Raw genomic sequence first — 25,433 nt, 5'->3', positions numbered from 1 at the left:
GTTTTTTCTGGAGGGAAGTGGCTTCTTTGCTGCCCTCCTTGAAACCATCCCTTGCTCAAAGAGTCTCCGCCTCACAGTGCGTGCAGAAGCACTCACACCAGCCTGCTGCAATTCCTGAGCAAGCTCGGCACTGCTGGTAGTCCGATCCTGCAGCTGAAACAGTTTTAAGATACGGTCCTGGCGCTTGCTGGTCTTTCTTGGGCACCCTGGAGCCTTTTTGACAACAATGGAAGCTCTCTCCTTGAAATTCTTGATGATGCGATAGATTGTTGACTGAGGTGCAATCTTTGTAGCTGCGATACTCTTCCCTGTTAGGCCATTTTTGTGCAGTGCAATGATGGCTGCACGTGTTTCATTAGAGATAACCATGGTTAACTGAAGAGAAACAATGATACCAAGAACCAGCCTCCTTTTAAAGTGTCCAGTGATGTCATTCTTACTTAATCATGACTGATTGCCAGCCCTATCCTCATCAACACCCACACCTGTGTTAATGGATCAATCACTAAAACAATGTTAGCTGCTCCTTTTAAGGCAGGACTGCAATGATGTTGAAATGTGTTTTGGGGGTTAAAGTTCATTTTCTGGGCAAATATTGAGTTTGCAAGTACAGTAATTGCTGTTAAGCTGATCACTCTTTGACATTCAGGAGTATATGCAAATTGCCATTACAAAAAATGAAGCAGGAAACTTTGGAAAAATTACTATTTGTCTCATTCTCAATACTTTTGGCCATGACTGTATATATATAGTATACCGGCTGTGGGGGCGCATATATACAGTACACTAGGTGTGAGGACGCACATATATAGTATAACAGGGGTGAGGGTGCATATATATATATAGTATACCGGCTGTGGGGGCGCATATATACAGTACACTAGGTGTGAAGGCTCTGGTGTGCAGTACACTAGGCGTGAGGACGCACATATACAGTATAACAGGGGTGAGGGTGCATATATATATAGTATACCGGCTGTGGGGGTGCACACATATAGTCTTCCGGCTGTGGGGGTGCAGTACACTAGGCGTGAGGACGCACATATACAGTATAAGAAGGGTGAGGGTGCATCTATACAGTACACCATGTGTGCACATACAGCATACAGCCGCGGTCCCCGGTGCACGCTCCTCTCTGTGAGTACAGGGCCATTTACCGCACAGTGCAGACGCACGTTATCTGGACGGGGCACCTACAGAGCTGCATGTGCTGGAGCCGAGTGTCGCTGCTCCGCGCTGTGCCGGGGCCGCTGTGAGGGTGCCCGCATGTGAGCATCCCATACACACCGGAGCGCCAGGCGCTCACAAGCACATTGTGACACAGCGCCTGTTATACAAGGCTTTTCTCTACAGCCAATAGGAGGCACACGAGGGCGTGGTCTTTGCAGGAGGGCGGAGACTCCATCCCCTCCCTGTACGGCTGCCCTGGAGCTCCGTCAGTGCCGGGTAGAGGCAGCGGAATGACTGGATGTGTGTGTACAGTGTGCGCGGTCACCTGGCTAGTGCTCCCCGCCCCGGGGCTGGGGGAGTGAGCGGCCCTGCCTCCACTTTCACGAGAAGCAGGGATTCCCACACAGCGGGCTCCCCCCTCCTGCACTTCCCTCGCTCCTCCCCTCCGATAAACTCTGACAAACAGCCCGGGAAGTGGCAGCAAGACTCCGGACGGAGCGGAGAACACGCTGCTGACGGCTGCGCTCCGGGACTGAGCGGTGAACTTGGTGCGCTCACCTGAGGCTGAGCCGGGCAGTGCACACACGGAGCCGGGGCAGCGGTCATGCCGGTCGGCAGTCTGCTGCCGTTCAGTGTGTCCCCGCTGGGGTCGGGGAGCGGAGCTGGGGGCGGGTCGGGCGGATTGGCCCCTGGAGGCGGGGTGTCCGGGCTGAGCTGGCTGGGCCCCGCGGGGAGGAAGCTCTCCGGGTTCCGGCTCACTGAGAAGTTTGTGCTCCTGCTGGTTTTCAGCGGCTTTATCACCTTGTGTTTCGGGGCCATCTTCTTCCTCCCCGACTCACCCAAGCTGCTGAGCGGTGTGTTCTTCCAGCAGCCCCCGCAGCCTCCTCCACAGCGCACCCCACTGGGTCCCGGGCCGCAGGATGAGGAGGACGGGGGGCGCCTGGCCCGGATCCGGGAGGAGCACGAGAGGGCGCTGCGGGAAGCCAAGGACACCCTGAACCGGCCGCCCGAGCAGATCAAGGGGGACATCCAGAGCGACAAGGACAGGCTGCGGGCGCAGGGCAGGGTGACTGCTGCGGGCAGGCTGACCCCCCGGCCCTTCAAGGAGCCCATCGGAGTGCTGAGCAAGGAGCCTGCGGACCCCGACGTGCAGCAGAAGCGGGACAAGATCAAGGAGGTGAGAGCGGTGACAGCGCTGCCGCCGATCACTGTGCACATCACCTGCACTGCTCTATGGCCAGGTGTTATACAGTGGTGTCAGTAGTGCCAGGGCATGGAGGGCAGCTGAGGGCTTATAGGTCACACATGGTGCAGAGGAGGTGTCTATCAGATTAGTGCCACAGCAGATGGGCGATCTGGTCCTGTAGTGTTGGCTGCTGCTGATCCTTAGACCTAAATTGCAATGTACATGGCCATGTGGCTAAGAGGGCACAGTGCCAGTGTCTAGCAGAGTCCTGGGCTATGCAGCTTAGCTGGCTCCTGTGGGGTCTATGCCATCAGCCTGGTCCCCGTGCCCCCATCTATCTGTAATGCAGCCTTGGTTATACAGCGGCATCCTTCTCTTGCTCCATTAATGATCTTCATCCCAAATCAAAGGTGCAATTACTCCTTCACCCACAGGATGCCACCACCCTAGAGATGGACTAAGTGCTTACATGACTAGAAGGACTTATCAGGCGGCATGGCTGATCATATGGTAATGACTACTAAGGTGCAAAGGTTCCTTGAAGAGCTGTGTGTTTTCGCTTTTTCCTTGTGAGATCCTGATTTGTATTATTTTTTCCTTTAATAACAAGGCTGTCCAGACCTCAGAAGCCAGGCTGTCAATGTCATTGATTCTCAAGTTGTATTCTCCTGCTTGGTTGCTAAAAACAGGAGTCAATCTGGTAGAGTGTCCAAAGCGGCTGAGATGCATAGTGATTTGTCCATCCCTGGTCATTAAGCCCGAGTGACCGCAGTGACATAATAAATGATCCCAGGGCTGTGAATTGGCAGTTCTTGCTGCTTCTCCATGGCATTGGTTACTCCAGGCAGAATCCATTCAATCTTGAATGCCAGGTTATCAGAAAATGAAATTCGAGTGGATTTTTGGACCCACATTGGAGGGGTTTATTTTACTTTCTCGTCCTCACTGGTGTCTTCTCTCGCCCTCAGCTTTGAGTGGCTGCTGTTATTACTGTCATCGCTTTGGAACTAAGTAAAATAGCATGACTTCTGTGCCGGATGTCCTATACAGGCGGTAATAGAAAGTATAATGGATACATTAGTGCTTGTATTTTACACATTGAGACGCAGGCTTTAGACAGTGGTTTCTTACTCTTGATTTATGTCTTCCCATTATAAACCACCTCAGATTTACTTGCTGTCATTGATTTAGGGTCGTAGAAGTGAGAATGGCTTTTTTTTTTTTTCTCCCTCAAGAAATCTACTACTCGTCATTCTTTTGCCTTAGGAATCATTTTGATATTTATTGCCTTCTTTTCAGAGGGGGGGTTAGACTAAAGCCCTAAAAAGGGTTGTAATGTTTTATGTCTTGGATCACTGATCGTAAGGTCGGATTAGAACAGAGACTCCAAGTTAAATGGTTCCTCTGTTCCGCAAAAAAAAAATAAAGTTGCCACTAAACTCCGTATGGGGTGTAAAGAATAAAATATATGTATGTATGTGTTATATTTTGCCCTGGCCAGGATGCTACAGCCATGTGGCCAGTATGACATGGCCAGGATTAGGCACTATGAAAATGTGGAGTTAAAAAAAGCAAAAACTAGGTGTCGAAACAACAAAACAGGAATATACGAGCCTGAGTCATTGGAAGACCCCTATGCAGGATCTCTTTAGGAGGAATGCCATATTTGTATATGTAAACCAATAGAACTTAATAGTAGTGTGGGCATAGCCTAACGTGTACTAGGAGACAAGTCTTTGTGGCATGTAACAGCACTCATCAGGATGATCACCCTAGGGGTCCGCCAGACTTAAGGTCAATGGGGAAATAAAATCAAACTGATCTGTAAGAACGCTGCCCAGGACTGGTTACTGAATAATCATGACCAGCCTGTAACACAGCGCAAGTTTCCTCCTCAGTGAGCTATTCGAAAAAATGCAAAATTAATTTATATGAAAATGGAGAAAATTAAATATAGTCAGTGTTAAAATTGTTCCCTAACTATTCCTAGTTATTGGGATGGGAATAATTAGAGAGCCCTGAGTAAAGTTCATTTCTGCCAATTATCTGTCTGTGGTACAAACAACTATTCTGGGGTTATACGATGAGCCGTTCCTCTTTTACTTTGTAGCCAGAGTCCCCCCACCTATAATATGAAATTTTGTTAGTCAAATGATTTTAAAAAAAATCCCCTGCATAGGAAGCCAACTACAAAAAAGAAAACCATGCAATAATCTTATTCTCAACAGGAAGTAACATACACAATATGATGATATAAGCGGTAATAAAAGAATATGATCATATCAGCAGCTCGATCACATACCGTAGTTATGTTGGCCGGAAAAGCTATAATTTCACCAATTAGAGACATAGAACAGGTCAGTAGGTTCAAGGAGGTGGCATCAAATCCCAATCGATACAGACCCGAGAAATAAACCCCTAGAAATATTCATATATGTATGCAATGAATAAGGACATCAGTCAGAAATGCATCTGCGGTTATTAATATTTTATGAATTTTAATGGACTTTGACGGAAAATATTTTATTGGACACTTTGCTGGGTTTTCACTTTTAGACGATATCCCAGTAATAGAGGTCTCAGTGTTCCCAAAATCAAGATCTCAACAGTTTCCCCCCTGGAAGATTTTTAGGGTTAATCCAGGAGACAAATTCCATTATATGGGTCCAATTACCCATGACATAAAGCAAAGGGGTCAATTCACTGGTGTCTCAGCCTCTTTTAGTCCTCCAGCAAATTCAGAAATGCATTTGATAAATGTGTTACTAGTTGGGGGTGTCCCTGCACTGTTTGATACTGTGCAATCAGTACTCTCGATATTAGACTATGGAGTGAACTGAGGCACTACACTAGCATTCATTCTAAATTGTACCACAAAAGTAAAGTATTTGGTATGTGAATGTGTGTATTTTTTGACACCTTATTTGACAATTTTGAAAAATGTCAAGAAATGGAGGTGTGTGGGTCTGCTCACATGTGTGCGTTTGTAAGGACCGTGTCTGTGGACAAAAAACCACTGATGTGTCCGTTTTTTGCACGGGCCGCAAAACGTCCAACACATGTTCACACGGATGACATCCATGTGTCATCAGTGTGACACGTACCGGTGCCTGGGAATCATCAGTATAGTTAGTGCTGTTCCCCAGCGCTGGGTGCGAAAGGAATCTTTCATCCTTGTCTCCTGCTTGCGCAGCAATCAGCACAAGCAAGGGACAATGTTGAGAGTAGTATTCTGCTCCCGATGTTTCCAAAAAGGTTAAGAATAAAATAGAAAAATTATTACTCATCTGGCTTGAGGCGACCGCACACGCTTAGGATCAGAGGAGAATTACTCGCTGCAGTGAGTGGGCCCCTGTACTGAGCTCAGTGAGCTCCTCTGCTCCTGAGCGTGTACGGTCGCCTCAAGCCAGGTGAGTATAATTTTATTCTTATTTTTACACTTTTTGGAGACATCAAGAGCTGAATACTACTCTCAATATGGTCCCTAAGCTCGCACTGATTGCAGCGCAAGCAGGGCACAATGATGAGAGATTCCTACAGTGCTAACTGTACCGCTGATTCCCAGGCGCCGGTACGCATGATTCTGATGTGGCAAACTGTTGCCACACATGGATCTTTCTGGTACTGGTTCTTCCAGTACCGGAAATATCTGGATGTGTTAAAGAGGCCTTATAAAGCGAAGCTTGGCCCACTAGATGGGTTCTGCCCAGATGTGTGCATATCACATACTTGACCTCCGTTCCCGGCAGAGAACAGAGAGTCCTCGAAGTGCACAGTGCCTGCGCTGGGAGGATTCGCATATCTGCAGTCACACAGTAACTGCAGACATTTCATTTTAAACTGAACAACCCCTTTTAACTTTTTTTTTTCTCTTTTTTTTTTTTTTTTACTTTTCAGTTATGTATAGCAAAATGATGCAAACAATTGGGCCAAAACTACTGGCATAAGTAAACCCCCTCTCCCCCAAACAGAAGGACTAGAGTACATTTGTGACAAAGTTTGCGACATTTTAAAAAGGAGAAAACATCTGGAAATCCTAAACCCCACCCACAACCCCCCCCCTCCTCAAAAAATCACACACATATAATTTAAAGACTCAAATTTTAAAGAATAACTGTAGGTATCAATTAAACTCCAAAAACTGGATGAAAATCAGGAGCAAATTTATTGAGCCATTCTTTCTTCTTGTTTTGCAGCTTTTTAGCCCAAAAATGTAAATGTTTTGCTAATTTGTGCCAAAGTGTCTGGCATACATAAAATCATTCCGAAAGGGGATGGGTTGCAGTACATTTACTCCAAATTTTCCTGACTTTTTAAAAAAGTCTCAATTGATGAATCAGCCAAAAACATCTGTTTTACCCCAATACCTGGTTGCAATGATGTGACATGTTGAGTACTTGGTGAGTTTTTTACCGTAGTAAAAAAATCCAGAAGTGGTGACGTGTTTCTATTATACTTTTCCTCTGATTGTCCCACTCCTGGTTTGGCTTACAAATACTGAGGTAAAAAACTCATCAAATGCTCAACGTGTGCACGTGGCCTTTATATTTAAAAATAAATAACACGTAAACTTCTATAAAATAGACTTTAATAAATGAATAACAGGTTAAACCACAAACTAGCCATAAAACAGGTGTAATTGTAATAATGAATCAGCTCTTGGGTTTTGGGCTTCACTTGGTGTGGTAAAGCACAGTGCCTTTGCTCCACGGCTTATGGTCCCGTTCACAATCTTGTCTTATTTGTATATACCCAGGCTAATGCTGCGATTCACCAAACCTTTTATGACAGAATTCTGGTGTAAAAAGCTTTTAAAAGTCACAACAATTTAGCTGCACAAAAATTTTGCACCTTTTGGAGTCTTTATCCCATTTTTACCCAGCTTCAACAAAGACAGGGCATGTCAACACCCACTCGTCAAATTCATGAGAAACTGCGGCGTTCCTTACAGCACAAATCTTACACCAGTCTCTAACTAGAGTAAGATTTGTAGTGCGGCGCATGCCACACTTCAGATGCACCAGATTCATTAATGAATGAAACGGGGGCGTCAGACTCCAGCATGCCCCCCTCATCAAGAGCAGCGTGAAGAACACTGGCATTGATGAATCTGGGCCTATACTTCCATTTCTAGTTCAGATTGTATTGCAGGAATATGCTGCAACATTCGGGACACTAATCCTTTTGCAACATCTGTGTGGCACCGTGAGTTTACTAAAGGGTCTATGTGTCTGACAAGGTGTTAGTTGAGCTTTATTATTATGGTCTGAATGCTATATTTTTCATTGTTTTCGGCTTTAATGCATAATTCTGTCTCACTATTTATTATTTTCTGTGTTCTTACAATTCAGTAACATCTTCTTGTAGAATCCACACTGGATTAAACCTCTGGAACGGCAGTGGGGTTTTATCCTCATGCGGATCAGTTGCACATGCACAGCTGATATCCCAGTGGCTGCCCTTGTACATGCATGTTGGATTTACTACAGTTTAAGGCTATGTTCACACATCATGATTTTTTTTCAGAATTTTTTTATGCATTTTTTTTTTATGATAATTTTCAGCTGCGTTTTACGGTACCAGCAAAGTCTGAGATTCCAGAAATCTCATGCATACATCATGGTTTGTTTTTTTTTTTGTTCAGGATTTTGTGCTTTCCACGTTTGTTTGTTTTTTTGCATAATAGAGCATGTCCCTTCTTTCAGCGGTTTTTCAGTGTTTTTTCACCTATTGGAAGTAGTGGGTGGTGATAAATGTTGAAAAAACGCACCGAAAACGCAGGTGTCAGGTTTTTCAGCATGTTTTTGTGCCAAAAGAAGAATGAGATTTTTTTTTTTTCTTTTCACTGAACTTTATGTAAATACATAAGAGACAAAAAGACAATGCGAAAAATCCTGAGCAGCCTCCTGGCAAGAGATCAGGTTTTGCTGCAGGAAAAAAACCAATTATGTGTGAACATACATCAGCATAGCTTTCATAGGGTATGTGACCCTGGGAAAGGCCAACAGGACACTGTGCCTCCTAGTGGTAATGCCCTCCTATAGATGATCCAGCATGTGCTGCTGTGCACTAGATGACTGTGGCTGTGATATAGCGGCGTTGAGCAGGGGGCAGGTTGGAGTACAGTTGTAGATGTCTTGTCATTGCTTCCTGTAGAACAGTTCTCTGAATGTTTTCATTAGCTATAAGCAGCTCCTTACATTGTGAGAGCGTCAGTGACCTTTCACTTGCCACAGATAGAGACGTCATGAAGAATGCTGCTCCTAGAATGGGATAAAACTTCTCATTGACTGCACTCCAGAAGACTCCCTGCCCGCTTGTCACTTTTGTCTTTAGAAGTGACAGCTTATCTAACTGTAATGTCCGTCCTCCCTCTATTTCACTCTGCTTCTTCCTTTTAAAAGTTGTTCATTGGGTTAATTGGAAATACTGCTTTGATGTAAAGCTAAACCCCGAGACTTGATCTTGCATTCTGCTGTCTGTGAAAGATGCCAAATTGTTAGAATGGTGGCTACATCCTGTAAGCTACTGATTTTAGTTTCACATTTCTGCTGGTAAAAGGGTTTCTTGGATAAATTAATCCATGGTTGTGCAGTTTGACCCCAATGAACAGGCTACCGTAGGGGCCGATATGTCATGGTTTTATGTTGTCCCAGGAAAATGCAAGCCATGTTCAAATCTCAATGCGTCACCATAGGCTGTGCCCAATGATAATGTCCTAATGCAGCACATTGTCCCCTATCAGGAATCCTCCTGTGTTCCAGAACACTTCCGCTCTAAGTCCTCATGCAGATGTCAGATACTGTCATATCAGAGCGGTCTATGGTTTTCAAGGACCTGTGATGGTCTATGGGCCATTGACATGCCAGTGATTTTTCGCAGACCAAGTGGTCAGTAGGAAATTGCGGCTGCATGTCCTATTTTGAGATCAAAATTGCAATGCCAATCTATGGGTCAATTAAAAATGACATTCGGGTGGTGTCTGATTTTCACGGACTGTCAGAAAGGAGAAGGTGGAGAAATTACTTTTTTCCCTCAATGTTTGATAAAAACTGAAACTTGGTCCATACTCTGAGTCTGATAAAAAGAATCAGTCCGTTTTTCTTGTACGTGAGAAAATCGGACGTGTGACTGAGGCCTAGGGGTTCGAATGGCCGGTATGTAATGTTACATTTCCATGGCAGTGGTGTATGTATTGTAAATGGATAACCAAACGTGACTTCTGGCTATGGTTTCCTGTTACTGGGCCAACACGTTTATGCTTTTAGCTGGACAAAGGCAAAGTGTGAGAGTAAATTTGTAATGCCCTGTGGTCTCATGTGCCTTATAATCCCTGGTGGTCCAGTTGATGAGATTTTGGAAGTCTTGGTGATCAGTGGGGTTGGTGAAATGTGTCTGAGAACACAATCTGTTAAATAGCTACTCCAGTAATATGGATAGCTGCGTTATTTTATCCCATGTTTCCCTTTGTAGGAGTTTCAGGTTTCGTTAAGGCGTTCATAGTATCCATTTCCATTGTTTAATGGTGACAACCTTTCTTTTATGCCTTCCAATGGTTACTCAGCAGCCATTCAGTCTTTGTCCTTGTACATCATTATTGTCCTGACCTGTATAATATACCCATGGTAAAAGGTTAATTCCAACCATTCATTGCTCTACACTTGTTTAAACAGAATTGTCGATATATTAACTGTTTTTTTTTATGCATTTTTCATTTTTGCAGTGGGTTAAAAATACCACAATTCTCCCTGAGCCTTTGGAAATAAATAACCTGCCCATGACTTGCATTGGTCAGAAATAATTGGCACTGTCTGTCCAATGTTTCCATAGTTTATTTAATAAATAACTAGAAGGCTTGTAGAGAAGTATTTCACTAGCTGCTGTTCACGTGTCTGTGATTAGCTACATACACCTAAAACCCTTAAGCAATTACTGAGAACATGTACTGCAATTTATAATACAGAGCCAGTAAATGACAGCCTGAAATAAGATATTCATATTTCATGCCAAGTAGCTGCATGAACTTGGATATTTGGGATACCCGCCCTGCTCATTGCCACGAAGACCTGTTCCATTTTTGTGTTTTAAATGGAAAAAAAAAAATTAACAAGTGAGGCCATTTCCTGATGTCTGTAATGTGGTAGCATTTTATTACAATCATGACTTCCTAGTTATTCCATAAGATAAGAATGTTGCCTATTCAGATGTCTTGGGCAGTCGACAGACAACCACAAATAGACCCTGCTTTAAGGCCGTACACAAGCGGAATTAACCCAACAGTCTAATGCGTATTGGGACTTTCCGACGACAGGTGATCTCCAAGGAGAGAAGAAAACGGCAAGTCCGATTTGTTCGTTTGTGTGTGTGGCGAAGTCAGGAGTGATGGATGTTGGCTGAATGGATGGCCATCAGTTGGACGGTGGCCTTGGCCATCAGTTGGACGGTAGCCTTGGCACACTCCAGTAAAAAAAAAACAACATTTCTGGCTGCAGTGGCCAAAGGTCCTGTACTATACTATATTAAGCTCACATGAAATTTCCTTTCCTTGATCTTTAATGGGCTTTCAGCAATATTTTTCACAAGAAGCAGAAAATTTCCACTTGGGAAATAAGTTTATTTTTTGTCAAATGTCAAGACATAATTACCTTTAATAATAAAGTGATACAGTTCTGCTACACACCAGCAGCAAGTCCACAGCATTGGATTATTGACATGGAAACGCCCATCAAAGTGTTAATCTGATGTATGATTACACCCTTTGGCTGTAATGACACCCATATCGGTTGGCAACATACGGTGTACAGACTCATCTTGCCACACTCAGACGCTGTGTACATGGCAGCCGTCTGCATGAAGCTTAAAACATTATTGGGGTAACTGGTTTGCGAATAAATCTGGTCTTTAAAAGACTCTGAGGAGCAGTGCCATGGCTTTGTTATATTCTGAGCACAGGGTTAGAAACTTTCTAAATCACCAAATGTACAATTCTTCACCTGACCAGCCAGTTCTGTATTGAATACTGAATGTTACCTGTTCCATGTGTTTCTAAGCCAGGTGAGAGAAGGTGTCCACCTGCACATGCAGGGGATTGTGCTGGAAATAACCTTCCAGGTATACATTTCTACAGATGAGATTAATTGTCTAAATTAGCATCAATGTTCCTTCTTTGACATAAGCTACGGGGTTGACATATTTCTGTACAAGTCTTTCCAAATTATCTGATGACGAGCTTCTGAATGTTATCTGCCCCCTTGGCAATTTTGAACTGCTAAAATCCCTGCGGTATGTTCACTTGTCTCAGATTTGTTCCGGAAAGTTCCAAACTGATTTTTGTTTTTAAAATTTATTTCTATATGTATAAGCTTGTTTTTCTGTAACCTATACATAGATTCTTACAAATTGCAGACATGACTGGCTCCGTGCGCATTGCAGACTGGAGCCAGAGTTGCCTTTCATTGCATGAATTATTCTGGTCTGTAAAACAAAGTAAAGTAGTGCAGGCTGCATTTTTTTGTCTTTTGATTTTTGGACTTGATGGAAAATAGGCCATGTGCTCTGGCACAGCGGTTATGCGTCGGTGTGTGGTCTGACACTCATATGGGCCGATTATATTCTCTACTAAACGTGTCCTTAGGAGATTTTTGGCTCTCTGGTTTTAGTCTAGTAACTTGTGCTAAAATTGTGGCACATGTCACTAACAAAATGTGGCGCTTGTTGGCTCCCTTTTTCTAGACACTTAACCCTTTCATGGCCATCATCTGCCATGTCCCTGCCTTTGATGCACTGAGCCTGCATTTTCCCCTGCACATGATGGGCGATTTAATCAGTCATCAAGTGCCTCTATCCAAGATCCACCCGTGGCAGTTAACAAGTTAAATGATGCTGACCATCACTGACAGCGGCATTTAACACACGCCAGCTGGAAGTGCGACACAAGTCCCGCCCATCAGAGCCCCTGTCACGTGATCGCGGGGGCGAAGATGGGTTGTCATGACAGCCAAGGGTCTGCAGAAGACCCCTGTGCCTGTCATTGCAATACTCCTGTGAATGCCAATCACGAGATTTTTGCTATACATAGCAGTGCTTCATCCCTGCTGCTTCCAGTCTCCTTAAGGGACTATTGAATAAAATAAATGAAATTTACAAAAAAAATATATAAAAAAAAATAGCAAAAAAACCCACAAACTCAAATCACCCCCTTTTGCCCCATTAAAAATAAAACAATGGAAAAAAAATACTATGCTATATTGACAGAAGAATAAAAAAGTTATGGCTCTTGGAAGAAAAAGAAAAAAATGAAAAAAAACAGAAAATCGTACTGGGGTGAAGGGGTAAAAGGGCCTAGTAAGGAACTAACAGTGCCTAAGGATTATTTTCCCCACACTTTGCACCCCATTTTGGTGATTCTGCCCTGTACTTATATAGTTGGAAAAATCTCATATTAAAGTAGTATGTGTGCATTAATATACTCCCCTACTGCTCTCTCCGGTATCAAGTTCTGTTCTGCTCCTCTTCTCAGTGATGTCACTACTCTTTAGACACTTCCGGTCACACTGAGCTCTGCCTGACCCAAAAGTGACTCTTACAATGCAAGTCCATGGAGAGTCATAGAGACTTCCGGATCACACACAGAGTGAGCCGGAGAGTCTGAAGAGCGGTGACATCACTGAGAAGAGGAGCAGCACGACGCTGGATCCTGGAGGACGTTGGCAGTTGGTGACTATGTTGATACTCACACTCGCATTACATGCACATATACATAGATTTATTTAAAAAAAAAAATGAGTGCTTCTTTAAATACAATTTTTCTAGTGAAATGTTCATTTTGAGCATTTTCTCTGTAGAACAGAAGGTAACGTCAAGTAACCCTTTCAGAAATGCTGTGACGCCGTGTTTGGTTTGCTTCATATGACATGGATGAGATGCATGCAGTGTAAAGGTCACCAGCACACAGAGTATTCCACTCAGTAAGTCTAACGTGAAGGCAATTCTCCCATGTTGGCATTTCATTCTCTAATGGAGTTAGACAATGCAATTATTGTAGATATCCTCCTCTTGTCATCGTTCTAGTGGATGCTGGCTGTGTATGTATATTCATATATTCCTGCACTATGGCATGCTAAATCAAAGGCTGCATCTCCATTCATATTCTCTTAGAAACAATTAAAGGGCTTTTCCACCACTTTTATATATTGATAACCTGTTTTCAGGATAAGTTATCAATGTCAGATTGGTGGGAGGCCGACACCAAGCACCCCCACTGATTAGTCTGCCACTAGAGGTGATGACAGCTAATGTAAACCATGTACGAAGCTGAATATCGCAGCTCCATACCCTGTTATGGGACTGCTGGCAGGTGCTGTAGATTAGCTTGTATTGAAAGTAATGAAAGCTGATCTGCAGTACCTAGCAGCAGAAATAATTGGAGGATAGATCCGAAAAGGGGTACATATTAAGTGATGCCACCTATAAATTTGAAGCTTTGTGGGCCGAATGGATCCAAGGAAACCTGTCTGCAGATTTTTAAGTATGGAAGTAATAGTAAAACTGTATAGTTGCTTGTCTTCCAATGAAAAATGATACCTTTTTTGTAAAGCTATTACGTGGAGATTATGAGAAATATAGCACAGAAGCAATACACAAACCAAGCTAGAAGTGCATTGACAGAAGCAATCCAAGTGCATGGACCCGCCCTAGTGCACTTCCAGACTCATTTGCATATAGCATCTGTGATGACTAGATAACTCATGACTAGCATATCGGATCTGTACAAAAAAGGTGTAATATTTGAAGGAACAGTGTCCATATAGGCGTGCAATTATATTAATGATTTGGGAGACGCATCTCTAGTGCCACCTATTGAAAGCTGCAATCTTAAAAGTTAATATCGATCGTTTAACAAGCCTTGCCACATGATTTAGGATTAAAGCCCAAACCAAAATCTCAATTTTCAGACAGTGTTTCAGGGTATTACCCCTTGTCAGTGCAAAGTGTGAGGTCTGATTTGGCTAGGTGAGAGGCGTCTAAGTGGGATCTAAGGGGTAACGTTTCTCCTTGCAGAGAGTGACATGCCAAGGTGAGGAGACTTTTGAGCCGCAATGGAATGTGCACATCATCTTTTTCAAGCAGATTTTGCTGGAATCTGCCTGTAGAAATGCTCAATATACATTAAAACAATGAATATATACACTGCAATGTCAGAACGTCTTGTGCATATGTTTTGTCTTTTTTAAATTTCTTTTAATTGCTTCAGGTTCACAAAGCCATGAAGCGGCTAAAAGTGACATGACTATTCATGCACCTTCCAACTACAAGCCTCCACTATCTTATATGTGAAATTATAAAAAAAAAACTAAGCTGGAGCAAAGTTGTTCCAAAAACAACTAAAAGGCAACAAAGAAGATGATTTAGGAAAAACTATGTTGGTCTTACACTTGCCCTTATGCTGGACCCTATTTTGCACATGTAGATTTTTCGCCATCTAAAATGAAAGACAGTGGAGCCTCTGATTGGTGGTAAAAGGGCAGATGTGTTTTTGGATTAATAGGGGAAAACAAATCTCTACAATCTAAACCCATCATGCTCTGCCCCCTCAATATAAAAACATTGGACCTTATTTATCTGTCTAAGGCCACGTTCCCATGTTCAGTATTTGGTCAGTAGATTACATCAGTATTTGTAAGTCAAAACCAGGAGTGGGATAAAACATGCTGATGACGTGTTTCTATTATACTTACAAATACTGATGTAAAATACTGACCAAATACTCAACATGTGAATGTGGCCTTATATCATAACTGGTCATGTGCCCATAACAACCAATAAGTGATCACAATTAATTTTTCCAAAGCAGTATAAGAAATGTAAGCAGAGCTCCGATTGGTTGATATAGTGCAACAAGTGAAGTTTTTTTTTTTTTTAGTTTAGATAATTGAGGCACAATGTATTCATTTTGAAAAAGACCGCTGTCAATGTAATAAGATAGAAAAATACAGATCCAATCTGCTGATGTGGTGGTCCCTGCTGGTTCTGCAGCAATGTCGTGTCCATCTTTCACATAACCACTACTGCTGTGGCCCCCCCTGGACTGCTGAAACCAGTGCCTAATAAACCTAGTGACCAAATAGTTATGATTAGCACACATTGGGCAGCACGGTGGCTCAGTGGTTAGCACTGCAGCCTGGCAGCGCTGGGTTCCTGGGTTCAAATCCCACCATGGACAACATCTGCAAGGAGTTTGTATGTTCTTCCCGTGTTTGTGTGGGTTTCCTCAGTGGTCCAGCTTATTCTCCACAGACATACTGATAGGGAATCTAGATTATGAGCCCCAATGGGGACAGCGTAAGTCTGTAAAGCCCCGTGGAATTTAATGTCGCTATATAAGTAAATAAATAATACATATTTGCTGGATTACATTCATTGTCATGGTGACTTGGGCTCTGTACTTTGATGTGGTCATAAATCAGCTTAGAAAAACTCAATAGAAAGAGAAGGGTTACCAAACCTGGCATCAGGAGAAGCTCAACTCGGGATTACTGTTAAAGCCTCATTCAGACAACATTCTTGAGTCACGTACGTGTTCTATCCCTGGTTATCACATGTACCCATGAGGCTATTCACATGTCCATGTTTTTTTGCAGACCGCATGTCCACAAAAATTAGATATGAGAAAAACCTCGGCACTCAATTCAACTACTCCAAATAAATTTTGATGCAGTCCACGAAAATCACAAACGTTTCGGCCCATTTGACCTTCATCAGTGTAATCCGACCGCTGTGTGACTGTGGTGTATAGAGAGACGGACTGAATGTCTCCCAGGATAAGGGTCCAAGGGATCTGTGCCACCCCAAACAATGGCGGGGAAGGGCAAGAACACTGTATCCACTGCTGTGTACACCAGAGTCACACAGCGGTCGGATTACACTGATGAAGGCCAAATGGGCCAAAACGTTTGTGATTTTCCTGGACTGCATTAAAACTCATTTTCAAGTAGCTGAATTGAGTGCCGAGGTTTTTCTCATGTTTAGTCTGGTTCGGACCTTACTCGAGCACCTTCTGCCGGTTGTGCTGCGGTTTCTCTTTGTGTACACACAAAAATTAGAGACATGTCCTTTTTGGATCCTGATTCAAATTATCCACAAATCTATGGGTCTGTAAAAATCGCTAATGGCACACATTGCCCTCAGTGTGCTACACGTAATTAACATCACAATGAATAGGAGAAGTTTTGCAATTTTATACCTAATTTTTTTTTTTTTTTTATCAGTGAAAATCGTTGCATGAAACCCTATGGCAAGTATTCTTTTTAGCCAAAAAGGCATGCATAGATCTAAATCACCAGGACTGGCGCTTAGTTTTTGTGCCAGCTTATGTCTATGGGTATATGAACAAGCGTGCCTCCCACTCAGGAGGACCTGTCCAGTATGGCATTAAATGATCGCTGTGTAATGTCATTTCTCACTTGGTAGTGCAGTAGGGTAATTGAAAGGGATCCCTCAGGGTGCAAGTAAGATGACATTTTGTGATCAGTTTGTTATGGGACCCACAGGGGACAAAGGGGTAACGTTTCTCCTTGTGGAGAGTGCCAAGCCAGGCCTGGCATGTCAGTGAGGAGACTTCTAAGCCATGCATGCTTCTCTGGGAAATTAAATATGCAAATTGTCTCTTCAGAGAGGAAGAGGACTAAAACGCTATCGCTACCTATTGGAAGCAGCGATCCTAAATGAGACCCACATAACGAGTAGTGATTGTCCAAAGCTGAGACCCGCTCCGATAAATTTGAGATCAGCGATTAAAGGTCAACGGTCCTTTTGTCTCGGTCTGTTTTACAGCACGTTTGGTAACCTGGCGCTGCATACCTGGCAGAAGGTTTCACCACAAACAAATGACTGTTTACTCACTAAGATATGTTTCCTCTGAATACAAAGAATTGCAGCCAACCGCAGTCACTGTCCTGTATTCCTGACCATTCCAGATGCAGCATGGAATGAAGATAATGAAGTCTTTCTAGATTTACTAAAAAAAAAAATGTTTGGGCTGTGTACTATCATAATTTTTATATTTTTGGCCAAAATCAGATATTGAATCATTATTTTTTTTTTCAAATTTGGTCCTAACATGCAATTTGTCATACACAAAAAAACCTTTAACCTAAAAGAAGAAAAAATTGCTGTTGGGTAAGTACATGCAGAAAATCAGAAACTTTTTGAACAGTTCTGGTTGTTAGTGAGTGTCAGCACAGAATGACTGTTCAAAGTGCAGGCACTCAGTGCTTCATGGCAGGACTAATCTTTATACACACCTTCCCACCTGCTTGGTTTCCATCTATCTCCTCCCTCCTCTGCCTCTATCAAGCCAGAGCTGTCAATCAAAAAAGAGGAGGGTGGAGATAGAGGGAAAATAAGCAGGTGGGAAGGTGTATTCACATACAGGGAGAAGTATACACCCCCAGTGAAAACTTTGATAACACCCACTTGGATTTAAACTATTTTTTTTTTTAACTCATTAGGTGCTAAATATTTTGATTTCTAATATTTCTGCAATGCAGAAGCATTTTCTTTTTTAAATCTGCTCTACAGCTATTATATTGTGTCTAGCTCAACTTGAAAAATATGGTGAAAGATCTTCTTTAAAGGGAACCTGTCAGGTCCCCCATGACCCCAGAACCTCCAGCTGTTGTATCTGCATATACACTGCTCCAAAAAAATAAAGGGAACACTTAAACAACAGAATATAACTCCAAGTAAATCCGACTTCTGTGAAATCACACTGTCCACTTAGGAAGCAACACTGATTGACAATCAATTTCACATGCTGTTGTACAAATGGAATAGACAATAGATGGAAATTATTGGCAAATATCAAGACACACTCAATAAAGGAGTGGTTCTGCAGGTGGGGACCACAGACCACATCTCAGTACCAATGCTTTCTGGCTGATGTTTTGGTCACTTGAATGTTGGTTGTGCTTTCACACTCGTGGTAGCATGAGACGGACTCTACAACCCACAGAAGTTGCTCAGGTAGTGCAGCTCATCCAGGATGGCATATCAATGCGAGCTGTGGCAAGGAGGTTTGCTATGTCTGTCAGCGTAGTGTCCAGAGGCTGGAGGCGCTACCAGGAGACAGGCCAGTACACCAGGAGACGTGGAGGGGGCCGTAGGAGGGCAACAACCCAGCAGCAGGACCGCTACCTCCGCCTTTGTGCAAGGAGGAACAGGAGCAGCACTGCCAGAGCCCTGCAAAATGACCTCCAGCAGGCCACAAATGTGCATGTGTCTGCACAAATAGTTAGAAACCGTCTCCATGAGGACCCGACGTCCACAGATGGGGGTTGTGCTCACCGCCCAACACCGTGCAGGACGCTTGGCATTTGCCACAGAACACCAGGATTGGCAAAGTCGCCACTGGTGCCCTGTGCTCTTCACTGATGAAAGCAGGTTCACACTGAGCACATGTGACAGACGTGACAGAGTCTGGAGACGCCGTGGAGAGCAATCTGCTGCCTGCAACATCCTTCAGCATGACCGGTTTGGCAGTGGGTCAGTAATGGTGTGGGATGGCATTTCTTTGGAGGGCCGCACAGCCCTCCATGTGCTCGCCAGAGGTAGCCTAACTGCAATTAGGTACCGAGATGAGATCCTCAGACCCCTTGTGAGACCATATGCTTGTGCCGTTGGCCCTGGGTTCCTCCTAATGCAGGACAATGCCAGACCTCATGTGGCTGGAGTGTGTCAGCAGTTCCTGCAAGATGAAACCATTGAAGCTATGGACTGGCCCGCCCATTCTCCAGACCTGAATCCGATTGAGCACATCTGGGACATCATGTCTCGTTCCATCCACCAACGTCACGTTGCACCACAGACTGTCCAGGAGTTGGTGGATGTCCTCCCATGCAGTCCAGGTCTGGGAGGAGATCCCACAGGAGACCATCCGCAGCCTCATCAGGAGCATGCCCAGGCATTGTAGGGAGGTCATACAGGCACGTGGAGGCCACACACAATACTGAGCCTCATTTTGACTTGTTTTAAGGACATTACATCAAAGTTGGATCAGCCTGTAGTGTGTTTTTCCACTTTAATTTTGGGGATGACTCCAAATCCAGGCCTCCATTGGTTAATAAATTTGATTTCCATTGATGATTTGTGTGTGATTTTGTTGTCAGCACATTCAACTTTGTACAGAACAAAGTATTCAATGAGAATATTTCATTCATTCAGATCTAGGATGTGTTATTTGAGTGTTCCCTTTATTTTTTTGAGCAGTGTATAAAAACCCCACCTAACAGTCTCTGTATTACATTACACACAGAAGATCTTTACAAAAAGTATTTCTAAGGTCCGTTTATGACATGAGGGCTTTGAATAGTTGAGGGGGCGTTAGTGTCCCTGGATTAGTCGGCCCACTTATGTTATCAGACCTCTGTGAGCATGATAACTTACAAGCGTCATCCCCAGAGCTATACTTCTTCGCACATGCGCGCGTCTTCTGTCCCTCACTGCATTGCATCCTGGCTTCATGGAGGCGCCCTGCGCCGGATCGGAGGTGAAGAAGTCTTCCGATCATGCGCAGTGCGCCTATCTGGCGCCAGGGTAAGAAAACCACTCTCGCTGTATAACTTTGGTAGATTTGGTACATTTTGCGTGCAGTTTTGCTACTTTCTAGCAACAATGTGAGGATTGTGTGGCTCACCAAAGTGCATCATACACTTAACTGAGATTTCTGGTGCTTTAAAAACAAGATTTTCAAGCAGAAAGCACTTCAGAAGTGATCCTAATTTGGGAGTTTTTCTTGAGGGCAGTGATGGGGCGAGTGCTGATGCACTGCTGTGTATAGCACAGGCGATCGAATGATCGCAGCCTCAAGTCCCCTTAAAATACAGTAAAAAGTGGAAGTAATTAAAAAGAAAAAAATTGAAATCACCCATCCTTTTCCCCATTAAAAATAAAACAAAAAATACACATTTGGTATACTTGCATTTGTAAAAGTCTCTGATCTATCAAAATAAAAAAAAAATCTGATCTGTAAACGGTGTAACAAGAAAAAAAAATCAAAACTCCAGAATTACATTTTTTGGCCACTGCAACATTGCAATAAGAGGCAATAAAACCATTGTTTCTACTCTAAAATAGTATCAGTGAAAATGTCTGCTCAGGGCGCAAAAAAATAAGCCATCATCTGGCCTCATATCCCAAAAAATGAAAAAGTTACGGGTTTTGAAAAATGGCGATAAAAGCTAATTTTTTTTTTCAAATTTCCAATATTTCTTTTTTTACCACTTAAAAACTTTTCCAGTACATGTATGATAAAATGAATGGTGTAATTCAAAAGTACAATTTGTCCCACAAAAAACAAGTCCTCATATGGCCATATTGAAAGAAAAATTATAAAAAAAATTTAAATTATGGCTGTTGGCGAAAGGGGAGGAAAAAATTAAAAATCTGAAAGTAGCTGTGTCATGAAGGGGTTAAAAGGATTTTCACCCGGTTTTTGCCACTCAATTGTGATCTGCATAATGTAGGGACAGAGACCCAAATTACAGCGATGTCACTTACTGGGCTGCTTGCTGTAGTTTTGATAAGATTGCGGTTTTACCATGAGATTATCACTAGAGGACTAGTAAACCTGCTGCCAGGTAGTCCCCCATATTCATGAGTTCTGTATAACCCGCCCACACCACTGACTGGCAGATTCCTGTGTACACTGTGCATAGGCAGAAAGTTTCCCACAGTTCCGCGGGCGATGTTATACAGAGCTCAGCATTCAGAGAGAACTGGTAGATCTGGTGAAGATAAGTGATTGCTCAGTAAGTGACACATTGCTGGAACTAGGGTCTCTGCCCCTACACTATGCCGCTCTCAGATGGGGTAGTAAAACCCCAGTGAGAGATTCCCTATGAGATTTCCCAGAGCAGACCCTCACAGTACAATAGACGTTTTATTAGCAGTTATTCGGCATTAGTTGGGGATTCTCTAGTAGAATAATGTGCATACACGTATCTTAGTTGTGCTTACAGACTTGTGTGTGCTCTGTATTCCTATGTTGCCTGGTGCCCTCTGTTGCAAATACTGGATTCTCTGTAGTGATTAATTTATGAATGCCTTAAAGCCACTTGATCATTTTTAATCTAATTGTGGAACAGGTTTTGGGTAGCAGCCAGTGAAAATTCAGCCGTTTTTAATTGATTTAGTCTTTTGCTGCCAATAAAATGCTTGTCAGACTCTGACTTGATTTTAATGTACTGGAATCATTTCATCATGGTATTCCTAATTCCCATGGGTAGTCACCACTGTGGTTAAATGGGGAAATGCCCGCACAGGACAAGTTTTTTTTTTCTTTTTGTCTTGCATAATGTCTTAAGGATGCAGCTGTTCTGGATGTAGGGATGACCACTATTCTTTTCAGTTTTGCATGACTGCTTTCCTAAGGTTGGAGTAGCTGTGTGAGGCCAGAAGAACTGTGTTTTTCCAACAGGACCATTTTTAGGGAACACAAGTGTATGTCCACACCTAAAATGCAGCAGTTTCCAGTATCTGGCATTGTGGATGAGAGTGAGACCTGTCACACATGCAGACTTTGGTACAGAAAAATCTGCCATGTTATCCATGCTTAGAAAGAGGTGAATGGTCATCCGGCCCCCTCGCTTCCGTATGAAGTGGTGAATGAGGCCGGTGACGACACATCTACAGATATCTGCCTGGATCTAGTGCATGCAGGCTTTCAGTTATCTCTAGATGTCATGTCTTCGGCCCCACCTGTTTGTTCTGCAGTATTTTTGCACTTTTTCATTGCAATGTTTTTTCACCCATTAGGATTTCGGAATTCTCATAACTTTTGCTGGTACTGTAATGCGCAGCTTATTTGCATGCAGCAATAACACTGCTTGTGAACATAGCCTTAGATTTATACGCTGTGGATAACATTGCGGAAATTTTTGACTACCCCATTCATCTGAATTTAAATGTCAGAAATACAAGAGCATGTCTCCAAACACAGCCCCGTTCAAAGGTATAGAACTGATATTCTGTTTCTGCATCAAAATCTCCTGCATGTGATCCACCCTTAATGCTGTGATACATTAGGAGTGAAAACTATATCGGCCAGCACATAACAGGGGCTAGTAACGGACTTTGTCAGTATAGAATGACTGTTCAAACTAAGTCTTGCCACGCTGTACTTCACGGTGCAGCCCAATTATATATATATATATATATATATATATATATATATATATATATATATATATAATATATTACCACCTGCTTGGTTTCCCGTAATCTCCACCTTTGATTGACAGCTCTGGCTTCACATGATCAGAGAACGGAGAAGATAGATGGAAACCAAGCAGGTGGGAAGATGGGTATAAATGATTGGCCTTGCTGTGAAGCATCGAGCACCTGTACTTGGTTTGAACAGTCATTCTGAGCGGACAGTCCCTTTTAAAGGTGTTGTCTACTACTTGGACAACCCCTTCTTGTTCTAAATGTTTGGCCCCGATAAAATTAAAGCTCATCTCTTCCCGTGCTGGTGCCGTTCCAGCCGTGTCAGCACTCACGGTCCTGGGGCTCTTGTGCCGCTGTTGTGATCCCGGCGCCCAATCAGCGCTGGCGGCATTGTCCCCACCTCCTGTCGAATTGAACATGAAGAGGAAGTCTGGACTGCGGCTGATCTGACTTCCACTTAATGTTCAATTCAGCATGAGGCGGGGACAGTGGCACCGGGGTCACAACAACAGCACAAGAGTCCCGGGAAAGTTGACACCGCCGGAAGGGCGCCAGCACAGGAGGGGAGTATAAGCTTTTTTATTTTATCGGGGCCGAGCGTGGGGTATGAGAAGGAGTTGTTCAAGTAGTGGACAACTTCTTTAAGGGCGCGTGGGTGTGCAGTGGAACAGTAGTAGTTCACTGTGCCGCCATTACCAATGATGGTACTCTCTGCTCCTGTCATTTAATTTGCACAGTTTTTCGGTCACGTCCTGTGAACGCTGCCTATAGGGTATTCAGTTGGCTTCATTGCGTTCTTTAAATGTTTGCAGAGTTTCTTTTCTTTGAGCCTCCCAGTGGTAAATATTCTGAATTTTGACGAGAAATCACTTTGATATGATAAGTCATTACATTTTATTTCAATAGCGGCAGGTTCTGGCTAGTTATTTCAGGAAAGTGAAGCTAATTGCTGTGCTGATTATTCTGTCCCATGTAGCAATGTCATACTGGAGCCCCAGGAAGCATGGCTGAATTATCTGAAGAAAGTCATTTACCGAGGCAGCAGCTTTTTCTGTTTGTTACTGTGCAAATGTCCCTTGAGTTCCAGTATGAAGGACTGTCATAAGACTAAGTAGAATTATTCATTGTTGCCTTTAAGGCACAAAATCCTTTTCTGTAAATGGCTGCCAGTTGTGTGAGCTCAAGTGGGATTTTCTTCAGTTTTCTTTGCCAAATACACTGTTTGGATCAGGCAGCCAGGTCTCTTTACTTCCTTCCATCAAAGTTTTAGCACAGTGACTTCAAAGACATCATCTTACTTTTCTATGCCCTCAAGGGAAATTATATCTGTTGCATCTGCACCACTTACTAGCTATATGGAGGCCTTTTTCTATAAAAAAAGAAAAAAGAAGTATTCAAAGCTGATTTTCCTTTTTCCATGGTTTCTGCCGTTGTGTTTGGGGGAGCGTTCTTTAGTCAGTAATGTGAATTAACATTTTCCTGCTCAATGTTTGTTCTCTGTTGTCCTCTGAAAGGAGTTCCCCAGATCAGAAGCTTCTAACAGGTCGTAGGAAGGGATGGTTTTGTAGATGTGCTTTGTCAGTCTACAGCTATATAGATCCATACAGTGCCTACAAGTAGTATTCAACCCCCTGCAGATTTAGCTGGTTTGATATGATGCAAATAAGTTAGAGCCTTCAAACTGCAAACGAGAGTAGGATTTATGAACAGAAGCATAAATCTTACAAACCAAAAAGTTATGTTGCTCAGGTGAATTTTATTAAATTTTAAACATAAAAGTGTGGGTCAATTATTATACAACCCCTATGTTTAATATTTTGTGGAATAACCCTTGTTTGCAATTACAGCTAATAATCGTCTTTTATAAGACCTGATCAGGCCGGCACAGGTCTGTGGAGTTATCTTGGCCCACTCCTCCATGCAGATCTTCTCCAAGTTATCTAGGTTCTTTGGGTGTCTCATGTGGACTTTATTCTTGAGCTCCTTCCACAAGTTTTCAATTGGGTTAAGGTCAGGAGACTGACTAGGCCACTCCAACACCTTGACTTTTTCCCTATTGAACCAGGCCTTGGTTTTCTTGGCTGTGTGCTTTGGGTCGTTGTCTTGTTGGAAGATGAAATTACGACCCATCTTAAGATCCTTGATGGAGGAGCGGAGGTTCTTGGCCAGAATCTCCAGGTAGGCCGTGCTATCCATCTTCCCATGGATGCGGACCAGATGGCCAGGCCCCTTGGCAGAGAAACAGCCCCACAGCATGATGCTGCCACCACCATGCTTGACTGTAGGGATGGTATTCTTGGGGTCGTATGCAGTGCCATCCAGTCTCCAAACGTCACGTGTGTGGTTGGCACCAAAGATCTCGATCTTGGTCTCATCAGACCATAGAACCTTGAACCAGTCTGTCTCAGAGTCCTCCAAGTGATCATGAACAAACTGTAGACGAGCCTTGACATGACGCTTTGAAAGTAAAGGTACCTTACGGGCTCGTCTGGAACGGAGACCATTGCGGTGGAGTACGTTACTTATGGTATTGACTGAAACCAATGTCCCCACTGCCATGAGATCTTCCCGGAGCTCCTTCCTTGTTGTCCTTGGGTTAGCCTTGATTCTTCGGACAAGCCTGGCCTCGGCACGGGAGGACACTTTCAAAGGCTGTCCAGGCCGTGGAAGGCTAACAGTAGTTCCATAAGCCTTCCACTTACGGATGATGCTCCCAACAGTGGAGACAGGTAGGCCCAACTCCTTGGAAAGGGTTTTGTACCCCTTGCCAGCCTTGTGACCCTCCACGATCTTGTCTCTGATGGCCTTGGAATGCTCCTTTGTCTTTCCCATGTTGACCATGTCTGAGTGCTGT

The 25,433-nt window shown here is 43.4% G+C and overlaps 1 protein-coding gene across 1 annotated transcript in view; it reads left to right on the top strand.

The window, feature by feature from the left end:
* The first annotated feature begins 1,438 nt into the window (after window positions 1-1,438).
* The window catches only part of MAN1A1 (mannosidase alpha class 1A member 1), a 202,408-nt gene continuing 178,413 nt past the window's right edge, over window positions 1,439-25,433 (top strand). The window contains exon 1 of the mRNA XM_073675943.1: window positions 1,439-2,347. Within this exon, the coding sequence (XP_073532044.1) occupies window positions 1,775-2,347 (573 nt within the window). The 5' untranslated portion in view covers window positions 1,439-1,774. The remainder of the gene's footprint in view (window positions 2,348-25,433) is intronic.

The sequence above is a fragment of the Phyllobates terribilis genome, unplaced genomic scaffold (genome assembly GCF_046119375.1).
Source record: "Phyllobates terribilis strain yellow unplaced genomic scaffold, ASM4611937v1 Scaffold_3__8_contigs__length_932513732, whole genome shotgun sequence".
Classification (NCBI taxonomy): Eukaryota; Metazoa; Chordata; class Amphibia; order Anura; family Dendrobatidae; genus Phyllobates; species Phyllobates terribilis.
Note: the sequence above shows the minus strand (reverse complement) of the source record. Positions and strands in the feature narration are given on the sequence as shown.